This window comes from Chiroxiphia lanceolata, chromosome 6 (genome assembly GCF_009829145.1).
Source record: "Chiroxiphia lanceolata isolate bChiLan1 chromosome 6, bChiLan1.pri, whole genome shotgun sequence".
In the NCBI taxonomy this organism is placed as follows: Eukaryota; Metazoa; Chordata; class Aves; order Passeriformes; family Pipridae; genus Chiroxiphia; species Chiroxiphia lanceolata.
In genome coordinates this window covers 17,223,105-17,243,317 of record NC_045642.1, presented here as the reverse complement: position 1 = coordinate 17,243,317, position 20,213 = coordinate 17,223,105, and the positions used below count along the sequence as shown (strand labels likewise).

Sequence of the window (20,213 nt, the reverse complement as noted above, 5' to 3'; positions counted from 1 at the left end):
CCCACTTTCAGTGGAACCCAGCAGCAGCCTCTCAGGGAATAGGCAAAGACTTTCAGAAGGTCTCAACTTTAGTCCTTAGACCAGATTTTCATTAGACCCAGTTGACTATAATGTCTGAACAACTTGGAAATCTAATTTTTATATTTTTCCTCATTGGAAAGGGGATTCTTCCTAATACCTTAAATGTGAGTAATTCAGCACTGAAAATCTGTCACCAGAGTGCTTCAGTGCAGAGCACCCAAAATCATTGGACCTTTTGAAACCATGGGAATTACTTGCTGCTGCCACCTGCAGGAGAGGTGCCAGAGGGGAAATATCCTTAAGAGCATCTCTGGTCGGGGAAGTTGTCGGTATCTGGTAAAGCTTCCACTGAGAGCAGCTGGATTCCCAGAGGGAAGCAAATACTAACTGTAAGAAGTATTACAGAAAACTTTTTAGTGTTTCTCAATGGTGATTTTTTTAAAAATTATACTGGTTGCGTTTTTGGGGAAAAAAGCTCATTTAAGAAGAGACCAAAAGATCCTTAATTCTAATGTAAGGAAATCCCTGTGCTCCAGTTTGAAGAATATTTTTCTTGGGAATGAAAAGGGTGCTATCAGGTATCAAAGACCTGATCTAAGATACATTAGGACGGAGGCCACTTGACTGACAGCAGTCCCCAGTGAGGAAGATGTGCCAGTGAGGTGTTCAGTGCTGATGATTTCTAATACAGCCTGCCTGCTCACATGTCCCCCAGGGCCTGAGGCTGCTGTCTGTGTGATGGTGACACTGTTCTGAAGTGATTGCATGTTCCAGGGTCCTGAAGATAATTTGCTTGAAAAGGACAAAGGAACAAAATACAAAAAATATTACTAACATTCCCAAATAGACCACCTTGCACCTGGCCACTCCCAGAGGTGTTTTGGGCTGTTTGGGGATAGGCAGGAGGGAAGGGTGTCACTGAACGCAAAGAAATGGATGCAGGTGAAAGTCACCATCAAAGAAACGTTAAATCCTCTCTCACTGGGTTGTAATGGAGCAGTTGTACTGGCCAAGTCCTGTGTGAAGGTAGGAGTGCCCCAAGGGCATGAAAGCTGCTCTAGGAGTCTCTGGAAAGCAGTTCGTTTTCTTCATTTCTCTCTGGATTCCTCCTGTTTGTCCTGTAGGACAAAATACCCACATTGTAAGGGTCATCTGTGACAATGAAGGGGTTGTTGTTGTTTGTTGTTTGTGCTCAGCCAGTGCTGCACAGGCAGTAGAAGTTCTGACATCACTGCACCTGCTTTGCACCAGCACATGAGGTCATGTGCAGCTCCCTCATTTTTCTGTTGATTAGTTGAAAAATGGGATTGCACCGTAGATTTTGGGAATGCTTGGCAGTCCTGTTCTAGTTGCTGACTGATCTCTGGTTTGGAAAAGCTATTACTCTAAGTGGACTTTCCTTTAGGTATTACATAGTGTATTTTGCCAAGCAGTTACATCTGTCAGTAGCTTGAAGGGCACAGCCTTCTTTCTCAAGTCTCTCTGCTGCATTAAAGGAAGTAGAGATAAAGTCACCTGCCTCTAAGGGTAAGAGAGAGGAGCCTCACAAATGCTCTGACTTTTGATTTACTGTGGTTTTGTACTCCAGGGACTGAAGGAGAATAGTGGTGGTGCTTCACCTGACAGTTGGCACTTCCATGTGTCCCTGGCATACCTGGGTGGGAAACTGGCATCATAGTCCTTAGTCCAACTGCAAGAGTTACAGTGGCCTTTTGCATAGGAGGTTACTTCCACGTGTACATTTTAGTGCCCTGACTCTGCTAGAACATCAGTGTAACCAAGAGCCAGTTGCAACCACTGAGAGGACTGCAGTACAATCCCTTTTCCTGTTTTTAAGGTCGGAACCTATATTCCTCTGTCACAGCACACACACACACACACACCAAAAAAAAAAAAAAAAGAAAGGAAAAGGATGTTTCCCTTTAAAAGCAGTTGGGGAAGGGAGAACAGCATTGCGTAGCAAGGAGGAGGCAACATCCTCAGCCTTTAGGTGTCTGGCAGCTGTGGCAGAAGCAGTCACATCCCGAATGATTAATGAGCAGGCAGGCTGGATGTGAGGAGCAGAGCACAAGCCCCGTTGCAGAGCTGGGGATCCCCCAAGGAGAGGCGGGCTGCTCCGTACGGCACAGAGAGGACTGGGGGCGGCTCACAGAGAGCTGACTGCACGGAAGGCAGCCGCTCTTAATGGTGCTGATGTCTTAATCGTTGGTGGCTTCGGCAAAGACTTATCTCACGCCCCCATACTGCTCCGGTTAACAAAGGACTTGAGAAACATAGCTTGACCCCTTGGCATTAGGTGGGTTTGGGGCTGGAGAAAGAAACTCTATTTAAAGAGGTGTCATAAGGGAAAGAGTAAAAGGAGAGAAGGAAATACTCCAGCCTTGATTAAAAATAAAATACAAATCCTGTTTTGACCCCTTGCCAGATTAGTTTTGCTGGTTTGGGATCACTCCTATAAAATGTAGGTGGTATTCAACCAAAATGAGAGTATTTCTAGAAGGGCACCCTGGTTTTCTGTAGCAGAACAGCAGTATATATATACCCTCCTAAGCTGCACAATAAAGCGTTTGGCAGCACTTGAGGTGTAAAGTGATTGTTCAAGTGTGTAGTTTATACATCTGCTGCATCCCCGGTGCACTGTGGAAGGGAAAGTTTGCACAGGATTTGGAGACAACCAGAAGGCCAAGAAAAGCAGCATGCAGTGGGAGGAACAGAACCAAAATTCATATAATAGAAGTCATTCTGCCAATAGGTCTTCTGGTAAAATGCACACTCACCCATGAAGGCAATCCCCTCAGGTCATCTGAAAATCCTTTTGGTTGAATAAACAGTTTGAGGGAGAAAATATTAGGCTGGGCAGGCTGCTTCTAGCCTACATTTGAGAATCAAACTCATTCATTTATGTAAACCCTCTGTAGATTCTTGCAGTCCTGTTTTACCTCTGAGGTTCTGGGTTCACTTGTAACATCAGACACTTCTTCCAGAAAAAAGAAACTTGCTGCAAACTGAGTGAATCCTCAGGTCTATACGAAGCCACCATTGGAGTGATCCCACTAAAGAGCTGAATGGAGGTGCTGACTTCCATCTGGAGTCCTGAAGAATATGTATGCTTGTCAGGGAAGAGGCTGAGGAACGGCCATTACAGTTCAGGTCAGGGAAAGGACAGGACTATGCACTACACATTTTCTTTCAGTCTTCAGGACTGTTGTCTTATTTGAAAATGTTCAGACCACTTTTAAGGAAGGATGGTTTGATTTTTTTCTCCTTTGCTTATTTCCTGTTTCAGATGTAAAGAGCTGCTTCATGTTTCCTTAGTAAGAGTGTATCAGAGCTGTACACTTCTATATATTTTCCGTAAGTGAAGCTTCTGCTTGTTTGTTTGAAGGTAGAACTGACAAACTCAGGCCTTCAGTAGGTAGGCAGCAACCTCCTCTCCTGTGAGCCTTATGTGACTGATTGTTTGCAGATCATGAGCAGAATGAGGGATCAGAGAGACACAACAGTGCTTCAGGGATCTTGGCATGCCTGGAGAGTGCTAAATTATACCCTATGGAGACATCTCAGGTTTCTCAAAAAAGTCACTGTTCCTACAGAAGAAAGAGAGATGACAGTAAATGAAGACATGTCCAAAGGAATCTTATCAAAAAAGTAGCTTTGCAAAATGTGTGTTTAATGGGTCAGAAGTAAAGACTATCCCCACTTCCTGGTTGGCCACCAAAAGCGTTCACATTGGGTACCATTTCAAAGGAAATGTGTTACTCTCCTATAGATTTGCCAGAAGTTACAAGATGATTTTTTTTCTCACTTTCTTTCATCACTTCTCTTTCTTTTACTGCTTACAGGTAGACTCTAAACTGTACAGTAGTGCTGTAGACTAAAGCATGCACTTCAAACCCTTTGCTGAAATGGAAGTAAAACATTTTCTACAAGTTCCAAGTCCCCAGCCACCCTGAAGGGAAAATGAAAAATGTTTGGAAAATTGCCAGGAAAATCATTTCTGCCTTAGTAAAAAAAGAAGAAAAGGTTAACAGTTTGGAAATGTTAGCAAGCATAAGAATGCAAAACCAAAAGAGGAATAGTCAGAAAAAAAACTCTCACAGTCTCTAGGATTTGACAGAATGTGGTTGTTCTTGTGTGACTTCTGTGATAGCATAAGGAATACACTCTAAAATAAAGAACAGGTTCCCAGTTTGGATGTGTAACATTGCCCTACTCTAAATACAGGAACATGTGGGCAGCAGGATGATACCAAATGACATGACAAAACTGTAGTAACCCTCAAGTTGTCCACTTGGGATGGAGTAAGACTGTTACCAAGGAAGGGAAAGTTGCCTCAGCTCTGTTTAATGGCTATGTAGATCTCTGCAGAGAAGAGAGATAACCTCCTAAAATCACCGCAATTCCATATCAACTGCTGTCACAGCCTTTCTCTCTGAATGCCACCCAGCAATAACTTTAGGGCTCTCAGTGACAAAAGGGACTTGTCAGTGTTATTTGTCTGTGTTCCAGACAAAATGTGAGACAGGATTGAGGCAAACTTCTGATGAGCTTTCCTAACTACCCTGCCAGGATGCTTTGCAGAAGTCTTTAGTTTACCACAGTTCCTTGGACCTGGCAAAACATGTCCAGCAGAGAGCAGCTAAAAGAAAGTGCTGCCCTGCTGTCCCATGGTGTCTAGTAACAAAGCATAGAAGGCAACTACCATACATGAAGTGCACATTTCCTTCTTGGAGGAGGAACTGTGCATAGGGATTATTACCATTTTGGTGCAGGAATGAGCTTAAGAGTAGGAGGCAGGATGCAAATGAAACTTCTGACCCCACACAAATCCCTATTATACAGCAGTAGGACGCCCTCTACACACCCCACCATCGTATACGTGTTAATGTAATGATCAGCTATCCCTAAATATCTTGAGGTTTTACATCCAAAGTCACTGAGTTCTATATGGGGCAAGGAGAGCATCTCTGTGCTACTTTCCTCCCAAATATGTTTGCATCAGCCTCCCAAATACGTTTGCATCAACATGTGAGCCTCACAGTACAGGCACTGTTTCCTCATATCTGAGACTACTGCTGTGTTTCCTCAGCATGGCATCCACCTCAGCAAGATTTTGGTTGGGTTTTTATCCGTCCTGTATTTGTGTAGGAGGCACTATAAGCTTTTAATGGAGGGAAAGGCTTTCTCCATTGAAAGAAGGGAGCTAATTATGTCTTCTGTCGAGAGATGTAATTGGTTTTCCCTTCTGTAGAGAGGATGACATGAACAGCATCCCTTGCCTTTTCATTCCAAAACTCTGTTGTGACCATATTGCTGAGTCTTGGAAAACTCCGTGATTCACAGGTTGTTTTTCACGTGTTCCAAACATCTGGGAACAAAGTTCAGCTGAGTGATGAATGTGATCTCTGGCAGAAAATGCTGAAAAGTTGGGGTGGGGGGTGGGTAGATCTAGCCCAGCTGTCCATTTCAAATATTGCTGGTTTCAAATTTAGCCTGCCATCTTCTCAACAGATTGTTTATGAGCACTTTTAAATCTGCACATGTAAGTGTTATTATAAGTATTTGGCAAGTGCAAGGGAGTTTGAATTAGATTGTGAAAACAGGATGCCTGTATATGTGCCAAAGCATCCCAAGGTGTACAGGCCCAAGGTGGTATGATTTAAGTGAACCCAAATTTTCAAATTTTTGTCTTTTTTTTTTTTTTTTTTTAACACATGCTCTACCACTTTCAGGAATAACTGGAGTAAGTGTGTCCAGCTAAGTCCATTGTCTTCAGAGAATTAACCTAATTTGCTTATCATTGAAACTTCCCTATTGCTTCCTCTATGTAATTTTTGAGTCATTACCACTTTCTTCAGCATTGTGTTTTCACCTTATTACCAAGGTGTTGCATCCTGTCTTTGCTCTTCGTCATACGAGGCGTAGGACAGATACAAAGGAATGGGAAGAGACTCAAACAATGGCACTGAAGATGACTATTCTGAAGATGCACGACCCCCAACAACATCTTCAGAAATAATAAAATTGCCACCTTCCTCAAATTTAAAATGCCTTAATTTCTTTGCTCTTCCTGATCTCTGTGTGATAATACTGTGTTGGTGGGTGCATCTGCACTGCAGTATGCCACTTGTCATAAAAATATAGGTTGTTTTGCAGTGACACAGGTAATTCAAGAAGAAGATTTCTATACTGCAGAAGTGATTACCACTGTGTGGAAAAGATGGTGTGTTTTAGGGTAGGGAATGCATTTGGCTACAGTTTAGTATGGTGAAGCTGAAGAATTCACCATTAGAACTCATAAAGGCTCAGAAATAAATAGAGCAGGATCTGAGAAGTAATGTTTGAGGCGTGGATTCATAAATAGCAAGACAGGCCTCATATTACAGGCCCCATCTCTAGAGACCTAGAACTCAAAGATGGAATTTACTGATCATTACTGACTACCTTTGGTTTCAATTAGTAGTGAGTCCCATGGACTTTGAGATAAAGAGATAGGTCAATACCAAGTACTTCTGAAAGTCTGACCAGACTGAATAATGTATTGGAAAACATAATGAAGATGTGGAAAATGATTGTATTTGGCTCCAGATCATATGCTGGATATGGCCAGAGATGTCTAAGTCCTCATTTTCTAAGTAGGTTTCAACAGTGTAGAGAAGGAATGACTTAGTTTATCCCCATCACCTGTTTTGAGATGCTCAAGAACCTATCTTTACAATGTTGTATATAAACTTTGCTTGCCAAGAGATTTCTTGATCCTGATATTGATATCGATAGTCTGCAAGATGTCATCAGCACCTCCAGCAATAAAGGGCTGGTGTTTGATGGGAAGGATATGAGAAGAGCAGAGATAAAATAACTGAGGAACAAAATGTTCCTTCGTTGCTGTCTTTGATCTCTTAACTCCCAGCTGTGAGAGATCCTGGATGCTGATGGCAGCAATCGACTAATTTTCTGCAGCTTCTGTTGCTTGTACAAAACAGAGGAAGATGTTGTCTTCGCTGAGGGGAGTACAAGTCTTGCTGTAATGTGTTCTGTTGCAGGCTGAACCTGAGGAGAGGCAGGGAATGAATACAGGCAGCCTCAAGGCTGAGGAAAATAGGCTGTTTTATTTCCCCATCTCCTCTCTCTTGCTGCCTCTTGCTTTGTACTACAATTCCTGCCTTATTACCCATTCTTTTGCATATTAGACTGCAATGGAAAGCTCCCAGGCAGTGTTGCTATCTTTGCTGTATCCCTGATGCGATGGAAGAAGTGACAACCACCACAGACAAAGCTGTTGTGTCAGCGTTAGCATGATCTTGAAAGCTTGTGCCATTTGTTCAAACTGAGGTGCAGTAGGCGAAAGGAGGGGAAGGTTTTACAACAGCTGTTTAACTGTCCACCAATAGTTTACTCCTCACCTGGGACTGAGACTGAGCCCACAAAGATAATTTTGTTGTGTGAGTCACCAGAGAGCTGAGAGAACAGTCTTGGAGCCCATCTGCTGTTGGCTACATCCAAACAGGTAGCCAAGGAATGAAGATGTTTGAGTGGTTACTGCTGATTTCCCGTGCTGCTTAGCCCTGTCTTGCAAGATACAAAAAGACATGCTTGTGGTTGAGATGGATCTGCATTAAAAACTTATAATCCCATGTATAGATCAATGGGCAGGGATGTTTGGAATGGAAGCGCTGGTTCATGTCGTTACAGAGATACACCAGATATGGTCATGTAGAGGCACACTGTGGGCAGAGCATCTATTTTACGGACAAAGGAGACTAATTTAGCATCACAGATAAGTAATTCTTGGGATCAGTGTCCCTAAGATGGGAAGTAGAAGTGCTGATGTAGAACTGGTGCACGTCAGGCAGGAGCTGCTGTTCATGCTGCAGGGTGACGGAAAGTGTTGCTGACCTGCTGTGGTAGAAGAACTGGGCTGAAGGGTTGCTTGGGCACTGGCTTTACGGTTTGGCAGAAAGTAAGCTGTTGATTCCTCTGCCTGCAGCTACCAGGCCTCCCCTCAAGGCTCCTTCTTTACTGCAAAGCAAAGTGCAAACATGAACTTTGTAAATCTGTGTTGCCCTTGGCCTTTTCACAGTTCCTAGATGAGATCCATGCTGCTGTTTGTCTGGGACCATGTACCTCTAAGAGGTGCAATTGTGATTCAACAGCGTATTTTGGAATCAAAGGGGTGAGCTATGGGTTGATTCAGTCTCTGTTTCTGTCACCGCCAGCTGTGAGGGACTATTGGTCAGGAGAATCCCTTCTAGATATAAACTGTTAGTATCTCACTGAGTTTATTAACTCAGCTGAAAAGAGATCCTAATTGACAAATATATGCAAATATCCCTCTAAGGAGTCAAGGGACACCCAAAAGGGAATGATAGGGGAATATAGTAGATTAACAAAAATCATATTATCTGTTTTCCTCTCTTTGAAATTAATGATGTTGTTAGGCTTGTTATGGAGAAGGGCAGGGGAGAGGTGGAGTCTGGCATTTTGCCTCCAATCTCAGAATAGCTGAGCTCCAGCTACTCTGCCCTCTCCTGGAGCGTTTGTTACCTGCCTTATTTCTTAGGGAACCAGAGATGGCCACTAAGGAAAGATGCAGAGAAAGAAATAGCAGCAATGCCATTGATTGCTTCTGGCAGAGTATTAGAGAAAATGTAAAGGACATTTGTGTAAGACAATGCCAAAGAGCTAAATAAGGCCAGTGTGACTAATGGAGAAAAAGAGGAAGAGGGAGAAAGAGGCAGGCTGAGACACATAGGAAATGGTGGAGAGTTTATCCTTTGAAGCTTTTCCAAAACAGTGCTTTTAAATTTCTCTTCCTATTGATGGTGGACTCCCTTAAGGATCCAGTCCCTGGTACTGTTAGCATCACTTCACTGTCTCAGTCCTAGATGCTCCTGAGAGTCCCTCTGCCTTATCGTATCCTCAACCAATGTTCTCAGAAGCTCCCCACTATATTTTTGGCAGAACATTATGCTGTGCTGTGCTATACTGCCTCCTTTGTGCTTGCCCATATTCCCTTAATGGGATTCAGCATCTCCTGCATTCTTCACACACTGTTTGTCTCCAACATTCCAGCATTGTGTTTGGTATTTCCCATATTAAATCTATGACGTCTCAAATAATACAAGAAGCTCTGCACCTGTGTTACTTGAAGCTGAACTCTCTGTACCCCTTAATTTTGCAGCTTATTTCTCCTCTGTGTGTAGTGACTGTTTTTCTGTAGCTTAGCATTTAGCAGTCCACAAAATGCATTAAATATTCAGGACTATACCTTCTATCTCCAGAAGAAGTAACTTCTACTGGGGCAAAATTAATTAGGAATTGCACTCCTTTCCTGCACTCCTGCACAGGGAGTTTTTTAACATATATATCCCTGAAACAAGGCCACCAAAAGTTTTTGGGTCTTTCGGGGAGGAAAAGTTGCAGATGAGCACTGCCTACAGCTTTGCTTGGGGGGACTAGACTTAAAGTTCTAAATCTGGAGTGAGCACTGTAGGTCTCACATAGCATGGAAGGCTAGTCACAACAGAGGGACTGAGTGTGCTGCTTTGGAGCAGTAGATACCAGTGTTCACAGAGGCTTGGCTGTGGCTGCTGATTGGGGATGGTGGGTTTCTCATAAACACCAGGTTGGGTGCGTGTAAGTTACTTTTTTCCAAAATAAAAGAAGAGAAATTAAATGAAAAGAAGAAAAAGAAAAGAAAAGGGAAAAGAGAAGAAAAGAAAAAACTGTGCACACATTCTGCTTCAAGTCATAGAAAGCACAGCGTGCATTAACATTAAAAAGCAGGATAAGGAGGAAAAAAGAAAGGCAGGTCAAAGATCACGTTATTTCTCCTGAAGAACTGTTGGTGGCTGTTGGTTTGTGTCCTGTGTCCTGCACTACTGAGTGATGGCAGCCAGGATGTGGCACTCACTGAAGGTGACAGGAGGCACAGGGAGGCTATTTGCCTTCCAGTGTAAGGGGCCAATTCTGCTGACTGCTGACAGAGACTTGCATGTCAGTCACTCGTTAGCTGTGTACCACCGGGCAGCAGATAATCTCAAGTGCTGAATGAATAAATCCACTCCTTGTCAGCTCCCATCAGTGTCTCTTGCATGAAGCCCTGATGCTTCTTAAAGAAGCATACGCTGCGGATAAGTCAAAGTGCCATATTTACTTGGTAGCTGATGGCAGAGCCCTGAGGAACACTGCAGGTCGTAGCTACAGACTTAAACCGTGACATTCCTGGGTAGGATTTCCCATGGTTATATAACCTGTAGAATCCAAACTCTGTCACTTCAAGACCTTGGAATCTGTATGCCATGCCATGCCAGGCCAAGAATCCTGTTGTGGAGGCACGTTGGCACCAACAAAAAGGATTTCCAAGGAAATTATCACAGTATTCGTCCGGCCAACTTCATGCTCTCAGACTTTATGCTAAATTTTGAAATCCAGTGGAGCTTTAGAGTTGCAGTTTTGAAGGGCCTATGGAAAAATGCTGAAAGGCCTATGGAAACTGACATCTGTTAAAATAGTAGTTTGTGGAAAATAAATTTCCTTCCTAAAGCTTCATAGTATAGAAGTCTGCACATGCAAATTTTAAAATCAAATATGCATCTCACTTGCTTCTGACACACACCTATTTTCATTTTTGTTTATGAGGAAATAAACATGCAAAAAAAATAGTGATAGGATGAGCCCATAATAGAACTCTCAGTAAAATGGGGAATTGCTCAGCTTTCCAGTAATTTTGTCTTTTTGTTGTAAGTATTTTGTACAGCGTTGTCTAGCTGTCTGATTCTATGGAGATCTAAGTCTAGTTTCCCCCCTCCCCATTTATCCACTTTTTGTAGCATCTTCTTGTAATTACTAGTACTTAACAGAAAACCTGTATACATGTTAAAACATTTAATTAGTCAAAATTGTGTAAAAGAAGATTTCTTCCCAATACCACTTAATGATCATTAGAAGGTCTGATTCAAAGCCCACTTAAGTTAATTGATGTCCTTAGTTGACTTCAATACATTTTGAATTTGGCTCAGTATATTCAGAAATGTGAAATTAATGGCTACAATAGCAGCAAGAAATACTCTCCATAGATGCACAACTTCCATGGCTCTCCATTTGCTTCCATAATGGCCTGCTGAAGAAGTTTTGGATAAATGTAATGAAAGGTCATTTTAAGTAAAAAGTCAGCCAAATTCAGGGCTGCAGAGGAAGATACTTTAATGTTTAATAATTTAAAACCTGATGTGTTTTCCACTTCTACTCTGTTTATGCTTCCATTGAAATTAAGGATGCAATTGATACAATGTGGTATTGCTTAGATTTGGTAATGGCTTAGTCTGTTTGGAAGAATGATAACCCCACAGAAGCAATGGCCCTGCAGGACATATAGGCCCTACAGCTTCTTGTTATATAAAGCCATTTCAACTTTAATGCTGTTCTCTTCTGATTTCAGAAGTAGCCTATTTATTCTGTGATTATGGGCAAGAGTGAACAGATTCCCTAGATGGTCTTCACCAAAGCCAGGTGTTTTTCACCATTTTTAACTTTCAGTCCCACATACCGTGAAAGTATAAGTACCAAATTAATAAAATCCTAGGTCTTTTGCTGTGATATTTCTGTTACGGCAGGAACACAGGGCTTTTGGAGAACCTAATATTAGTTTATTTCTGTGTGATACCTTTGGTTTTGCCTCTTAAACTCAGGGAAGTATCAGGGTAATTTACTCTGCTTTCTGTGTTCTCCTCATGGAAATGCAAATTACTGCACAGCAGACGTTGAAGAAAGTAGGTGCTTTGGTACAAGGTTTCCAACATGAGTTCTAGCCTGAGGAGTTAGTTGAGCAGACAAATCTCTGCATCCTTTGAAGTTCCTACTGAGTCTAGATAATTTTGAATTCAGAAAAAATTCATGTCCTGGATGAGTTTCTAGTAACTGAGGGACAGCCATGCGTTCTGAAAAGTATTTATTTGTTACTTCAAAACAAAGTAGGGTCAACATTAGAGAGAGCTTGATATTCATAGGAAAACCTACCACTCCTACCATCCCTCCACCGTTTTGCTCTGTGAGTAGGAAAAGCAGCATGACACACTTGCAGCCTGCAGGGCTTTACTGCCCCTTGACACTTTTGCAGCTCCAGACTTGCTTCTCAGTGTTTTGAGCAATATGGGAGCTACTGGAGTCACTGGAGAACAAGAGGGCTTTCTGGTGTGCTGCTGGTGAACTTCAGAGCTTCCGAGGAGAAATGTCATCTGCTGTCCCCCAGCTTTTTACCTGTAGATGTTCTTGGAGAAAAAGCTAGTAATGCTCGTTGCTTAGTGCTTGCACAGGTTTGGTAGATAAAATACAGCCTAGTAATATGAGGCAGCTGTGAGCCTCATTTTTCAAGCAGCACGTGGGTCATGAGTGACTCAATTGTTGTTGAGCAAATGAATGCAAGAAAAAAGGAAACTTTATTCACTGAGGCAAGCTATCAGCCTCCCTTGACCTGCCCTCCTTGTCTTCTGAGTTAGCACCCTGTGTGCCTGTGAGTCGAAAGGCAAGACAGCAGAGCGCTTGTTGCCAGTGAAAACTGTGCCAACAAGATGGGCTTAAACCAGAGAGATATGATTTCCTCTGAGTGAGAGTAAGAGTGAAGTAGAGATGGAGGAAAGGGATGCAAAGCATTGCATGTATCCCTCTAAGGCTCTTGTTGCCCTCGTGTTGCACTTTGTCATTAACTGAATCACTGGAGCATCCTGTCAAATCAGTCTCCTGCCTAGATTTTTAAAACCTCTAATTGTCACCTGCATGGTACCCACACGGCTACATGTTACCAATGCAACTCCATTTGCCCTGCACAGCCTTTCACAGCTGTTTCCCCCAGTTTCAAGATGCAGTCAGTAACCTACCATGGCATAAGGTAACCCTGGCTTTGGTTGGGACCCTGTGATGTGACCTGGCTTTTGTGCGACAGCAAAGCTTCGCTTTATTCCTTTCCCTTTTATCCATTAAGCAAATGTTTCTCCGTGTTTCCTGTTTATCACAAACTCTGAGCCTCTCTAGACAGGCTATTCTGAGCTTGTCCTGCTTTCTGATAATTGCATGTACATTAAAGCAAACACCCCTGCAGGGTTTCTCCACTCCCCTGTCCTTGCCAGTTCGGAGCTGGACAGCGTTCCATGGCTTGCAAGCACAGGGCTGCACAAAAAAGGCATGCCAGGAGCTGGCAAAGCTCTGGGGAAGAAGGCAAAGCTGCTATTTCTGGCATCTCTTATTTTGCCAGTGAGTTCAGATACCTGTCTTTTCCTAATGACATGATGGCTGCTAGATCCTCCTGAGGCATGCATCGGTGACATCACTATTGAGATCCATGTCCAGCCATATCAATTTCTGGCTTCTCTGTAGGGATATGAAAAATGAACGAGATCCAGGAGAGTCACCCATCAGTAGTGACTGCAGTAGTAATTTTGAGAAGGTGGTTTGTTGCATATTTCTGTGAACTGTTGTTTTTCTTGCAAAGGGAAAAGAGGTCAGAACACTGCTATAAGATTTTTGAGGATGATCTTTACCAAATTGCTGTTTAGAGAGCTGGGAATCTCTAGATCTTAAAGTAATTGCAAGCATTACTATCTTGTGCCTCTACCTGGGGTAAAGTCCTGGACTACAAGAAGTACAGTAGTGACACTTTTCCTTCATAAATGCCCTTTCACTGAAGGATTATACAAAGTCTTACTTGAGATGAGTAGATTAGTTTTGTCCTTGGTTTACAGATAGAAGAGGTAGCAGACTGTGGAAAGCTGACTGCTGTCTGCGCCAGAGTGATGCAACACACCACTGAACTGAATACACTGCAGTGAAATGCTGCCAGGCACATCAAGATAGATACTTCCTACCTCCCTGAGGTTGAAATCAAGACCTCCAAAACTGTATTTCCTCTCAGGATTTAGTTCCCAAGAAGTGAAAAATATGCACAGAACTTTCCACACTCGCACACTTAAAATGATGAAAGTAAAGAAACTCAGGTTATTTCTTTTTTAATTGGTTTCTAGAGTGAATCTGTAGGTAGAAAGTAGATATTTCCTTTCTACTCTGATTGTCTATTATTGAACATAGGCCATGCAGTGCTGTAGCTGAATTCCCTTGTCCAAGTGGTAGTCATAAGTCACTGCCTGTTCTCATACTTTAGGACAGTAACCAAGCAAGGACCCTGACTGGATGCTGCCATCCATCACTCACTTGGTGTGAACTTATGTTGCCAGTGAACCAACCAAGAGGTTTTTCAGAAGTGAGTCACCAATGCAGTTAGACAGGACATCGAATGGAATTTTATCTTACCTAGGCAGGATATCCTCCAGGAGGGAGAACATGGTTGGATGATCCTTTTCAGAGCTAGTGCAATGGTCACATTCCCCATGAAATACCTGGTCTTCCCCATCCAAAGGGAATTTTGTTGGAGTTCCAGTTTCTGAGCAGCTGCAGTACGTGTTGCTAATGGTGAATCTGAGTACTATTGGAAGAGTATTATGGGAGTGGGTGCTCCTTCTGTTTTGTTTTTCCTCATTTTTGAAGCAAATCCAACTTTTATCAGTTATAGGGTTGAACAAGCCCTGTGCAAATAACAGTACATATCTTGTAAGAGAGAAGAGCAACAGGTCTTTTTGAAGAGGAGACAAAAATGGAATAAACTAGCTACCCCCTGGGTTTCTGTTGGAATAGCTGTACAGTTGAAATCTACCCAACTTTTGTTTCCTGTTTTTATAAGTGGCTTTCATTAAAGTGCTGGTCATGAGTAAGTTAACGCCTACAGAGCTGTCACTGTCAAGTACTGTGTATCACTGAATTCATAGCAGTTCTGGCAGTGCTGAACTGTGTGCGTACGTGTTTAAATGCATTCCCCAGTTCTCTGAAGGAGTTATTTCCAGAGATCCCAAGTGTGGAAGCGGATCTCTCAGATGACTTTTGACTCTGCAGAGGGGGGATAAGTATCTTTGAAAGACTTAGATTGGCACATGTACAAATAGCCTTTCCTCCATCCTGATACGTGAGGAAGGCTAAGGATGATGTAGTGCAAGAGTTGCTTTTGCCGGTTTTATGTGGTGCTGTAGAGGAAGAGAGATCTGGGGTGATAACCAGCATGCTGGGAAATCCTCCTCCTCTGCACAGTGCTGAAAACTACCACTTTTCCAATTTCCTGCAGAGCATCTTACTGACATTCAGGTAAAGTCTTTGTTCAGGCTTAGCAGAGGATGTTCTCTCAGGAAGTTAAAGGACATCGAGAACTAAAGGTGTACTGGGGCAAGTTCCTGATTACTCGTCTGATCCCTGCAAGGAAGATAGTAAGGAATGGCTCTGTAGTTTGCTTGTGTTTTGTTTGTTAATATAGCAGCTCCAGGGCAATCAGTTATTTGAAGGACTGGAAAAAACCCTACCTAGTTATCTTTGTTTGCTTCTTTAGGTCTTTTCCCTGCCTTTGTGGATTCCTAGAAATTTGTTGTGCCTGACTGTGTTGTTGCAGAGTTTATTTCACTTATCTGAGGTCTCTGCAGTGCTACATTAACTCCCTTTGACTCAGCCTAGGTCAAATCAGAGTGGTTACAGTGCTTTTGAGCAGCAGAGCAGTTTTGCCAGGAGCTTCGGAATTGCACTGACTCCATCTCTAAAGAATACCCTTAGCAGTCACAGTAGGAATTTTGGGTGAGAACAAGGCTTGCACTAATTACAGGGACTTAGTCACAACTTGCTAACTCCGTGTTGAAGACATGCTCATAGAAGTAGCCATACTTGGACAGACTGGGAATTGAGAGAAAGTACAGTCTTATGCTTAAGGCTCTGAACACTGGCATCTCCAGTAATCTGGTTTAATTTCTTGTTGTACCTTGTACTTCTTATGTCACTTCTTATATTTCTTTCCCTTTCTGTGTCTCAGTTCTGCAGCTATAAATTCACATTCCTGTTTGTCTTCTCCCCTGCATACATGGCAAGTTCTTCAGGATGGGTATATTAGTTGAGTATGCAATACATAGTGCAGCACGGCTGTGGAAGGTCAGGAGATCCCTACATGACATCTTAAGAGTTTCTGTGCTTTGAGAATATGTCATTGGCTTTGGATTGTGAGGCAAGAGCAGCCTCAAATGCTCATTTAACTCCCACAGCTAATTTTCTGTTGTAGATTTGGGACTTTTCCTTCAACCTTAAAATTTTGCTGGGTTTCTGTTCTGCAGGGCAGGGAGTGCTGAGACCGAATAAACTGAATTTTTCTTAAGTTACGTGAGTGCTAAATAAGATGCATTGTTACAATTTTCCGTATCCTCTGTGTATAAAGAGGAGTGGAAAATGAATAAATGAGAAGAAAATGTGTGATGATATCTAATGTATTCTAAGACCAAGCTTCTAACCTTCTTTGTTTCTTTTTCTTTCTTCCAGGTGGAGCGGGAAATAGCCATCCTGAAGTTGATAGAACATCCCCACGTTTTAAAGCTGCATGATGTTTACGAAAATAAAAAATATTTGTAGGTATTACTGGCTTTTGCCAGAGAAAGGGGAAGGGGAGGAGGAAGGAAGGGAGGGAGATCAGGGTTTTGGAACTTGGTAACATTTCTGAAAGAATGGAACGGGTGTGTTTTCACCCTCTGCTGGTGTCTGTGTGATATTTGGTACTTGGATGAGGAATGAACACTCATTATTTCCCTGGCTTTTCTCATTTTCTCTGTACTTTCATAGAATCATTAAGATTGGAAAATATATCTAACATCATCATCCAACCATTAACCCGGTGCCACCATACTCGCCACTAAACCATGTCCCTGGATGCCAGCTCCACATGTTTTTTGAACATTTCCAGGGATGGTGATTCCACCATTTCCCTGGACAGCCTGTTTCAATGCCTGACCATTCTTTCAGTGAAGAAATTTTTCCTGATATCCAATCCAAACCTCCCTTGGTGCATCTTAAGGCCATTTCCGCTCATCCTGTCACTTGTTAACTGGGACAAGAGACTAACCTGTCTACAGCCTCCTTTCAGGTAGTTGCAGGGAGTGATAAGGTCACCCCTGAGCATCCTCCTCTCCAGGCTAAACAGCCCCAGCTCCCTCAGCCACTTCTCATAAGACTTGTGCTCCAGACCCTTCATCAGCTCTGCTGTCCCTCTGTGGGCGTGCTCCTCAGTGTCTTCTTTGGAGTGAGCCTTTACTTATAGCTGTTTCTTTTTTTACTTAAAATGGAGGAGAGAGGACAAACCAATGTTTTCTATCAAACAGCAAAAGATGAGGAAGGTTTGTACATGTAAGATCTGGAACCATTTTGAATCAAAGCTGTAATAGACTTACAATGGATAATTTGCATAACCTCTTTTGCCTAACAGTTTTCATTGAAACCCTCAACTCTCATTAAAAGTGTTTTAAATTTTCCCCATCAATAGCAATTTTTGGTTTTAAGGGCCAGTGAAATCTCCTGATGGTTCAGTAGTAACAGTTATGTAGCAAAGCTTTTTTTTTTAAGATTTTTTTCTCCCCAAATCATTACCAGTGCTAGACAGGGATGTTGTCCACAGACAAGCATTTTAGCTTGATTTAGGGCACTAGATATGTTGGATCTGTTGTCAAACAAACAGGCCACATTAATCTTGGTGCAACAGGAAAAAAAAAAATCAATGTTCTCCAAATGGAAAATGGTGACCCAGTAGGGAACTTAGTGTTATTTTCAGCTTTTTAACAGGTTATTACAAGTAGAAGAGAGTGGTTAAAGGAAGGTTAAACAGTTTTTAAAAGCCACTATCTATTGGTGACTTCTTTTTAATGTCACAACACAAGAAGGGAATGACTGTTTATCTAAAGAAAGTGTGCTGAATGGAAGTAACAGTCCCTTATGGACTATTCAGCCAGTCTTGTTACTGGAGCAATGAATTCCTGTTCTGAGAAGTGAGACCTCTTTGCCTAAGGGTTAGCTTAGTAGAGCAGGCAGTAATTTCTTTTGGATTCCCCACGCTCCTTTGGGGCAGAGCCTGCCATCCACAGTGAAATGCAGTTGCCAGAAAGAGCTTGTGCAGGCACTGGGTGGAAGCTGGCTCAGGTGTTCTCAGAGCTGCATGCTCAGTGCTCCGTCCTCAGTGGCATAAATGGTCATGGCTCCATGAAGCCCAGTTTACCCCAGCTGAGGACAGAGGCCCAGATCTAACACAGCCTTTTCTGTGTGCAGAAGGGTAGCAGTGGAATATCAGGCTTTACAGGGAGTAAGTTTTCCTTTAATCCTGAAAAGAGAGGCACCGTTTGTGAAAGTACATTCCTCTGTATTCTGGTTTAATGGGGGGATAGGATGAGGCCCAAGGCTTTCTTTTGATTAAGATAGAGAAAATATTCCTCTTTGTGATCTTTATTTGTTTCTATGTTGTGTAATCCTAGGTATGCACACACTTAACATAAACATAGCGTAGAGCTGATGTGTTCCAGATAGCTGTGATATACTTTAGCAGCAGTGACAATGTATGAATACATGCAGAAGGCCATGAGGGGATGTGTTTTAGAGATGCTGAAGCTTTATTATTGCTCTAGATGCCTGTGCAGCCAGCAGCTGAACTGACCTCTCCTTCTTTACTCCAAAAGACTTGGGGGCTGTTCTACTCCTCGTGAAAAATATCTAGTGCTCAGAGCAGTGGGGATGGTGTTACACCATTATTTCCAAAAAAATACTGCATTTCTTGGCAGGAAAATATCTTCCTGATGAAGATCACCTTGAAAAGAAAAGCATCCCATATCTTTAAGCTGTATCTGGATATCCTGGCTTCTAAAAATGTTGGGCTCCAAAGCATGCTTTCCCAGTGACCATTTAGCCTTTAACAATCACTGAGTCTGCTTTGCGCTGTAACTCCTTTGCCTGTAAGATTAAGCTGTCTGAATCCCCCTGAAAAGGCACCAGATCCCTCTGCTGAAAGACACTGATTCTGAAAGAACCAATGACTGTTAATTATGTTTCATTTTTTATTAGTCACTATTTTAAAGAAAGGGCACAATGCAGAGCTCCTGCCAAGCTTCCATGTTCAGAATTAGAAACAGCTGTGGCCTTGGATAAATCTGAGACGTGGAAGAGAGTGCCTATGGAGGGGTGAGGTATTACAAGTGTGTGGGGGCTGAGAAGTGTGTGGGCATGTACTTTCCCAAGCAATAGACATGGTGACCTCTGGTTATCACCAGCATCAAAAAAGGGATTGCTCTCTGGTGGTGGCAGCACCTTTCCATCATGCATGCCATCTCAGCAGTAACAGCAGTGGCATGGTTTCAGAGGAGCTCATGAATTATGGGTGATATTTCAGAAGCCAGAGACTAATCACAATGCAGCGCTGGGGAGTATTTCCTCGATAAATGTTAATTTCACAAATCATGTTTGACTTTTAGTTTATGATTTAATTTGTGACAAGGGGCTTTGGTTGAGTAGATTCCTAATGCAACCATGAATCAAATCCTTTTTCCACAGTTTATTTAACACTGAAAATGAGTTTTAAAAAATAATAATAAAAATCTGTTAGCATATGTGTGTTAGCCAAGCAGTCTTTTTCTGTTTGTTTTAGTCGGGTTCTTTTTACCAAGATGGTTGGAGAGATGGAGAAAGCTATGAGATCTAAGATTTAATGCTCTAAATGCTCTTTATCCAGCATTTTGAGTTATCTTATTTAGTAAGACTGTGGACTATAGATCTAGGAGCGTGGGGGAAAACATGGTTGCACTGAGGCTCTCTGTAAGTGTGCTGATATACCACCTCAGATATACATTTTGTTGGTTAAAAGAGCAGTATTACTGACAGGTGAATTATTTTGTGTTTGTTGTACGATGACACTGATGGCCTTCAAGCAAGATTGGGAGTCCACAGTAATAGATAATTTAGAAATAGCTATAGATGATCAATGCCTCCCTCTCTCCCATCATATAATGTTAATAGACAAAACATCCAGGAAGGGGGATCATCCTCCAATTTTAAATATCAAGAATGAGTCTAAGTGGCCTGGTACAGGACATGATCAGTGAGCTACCAAAATTTGTGTGTGCACCAGTCATTTTGAGTAATGAAGTTCAGATAGTCAGGAATTTTAGGGCAATGTAAATCCTAGAATCATCACAGAACGGGTTTGATTGGAAGGAACCTTAAATCATCTAGTTCCAACCTGCCTGCCATGGGCAGGGACACCTTTGATTAGATCAGGTTGCTCAGAGCCCCATCCAACCTGATCCTGGACACTT

The 20,213-nt window shown here is 42.4% G+C and overlaps 1 protein-coding gene across 12 annotated transcripts in view; it reads left to right on the top strand.

The window, feature by feature from the left end:
* BRSK2 (BR serine/threonine kinase 2) overlaps window positions 1-20,213 on the top strand; it is a 318,935-nt gene that overhangs the window by 193,935 nt on the left and 104,787 nt on the right. For all 12 annotated transcript variants that reach the window (XM_032690784.1, XM_032690781.1, XM_032690782.1 and 9 more), the window contains exon 3: window positions 16,411-16,496. In XM_032690784.1, the coding sequence (XP_032546675.1) occupies window positions 16,411-16,496 (86 nt within the window). The remainder of the gene's footprint in view (window positions 1-16,410; window positions 16,497-20,213) is intronic.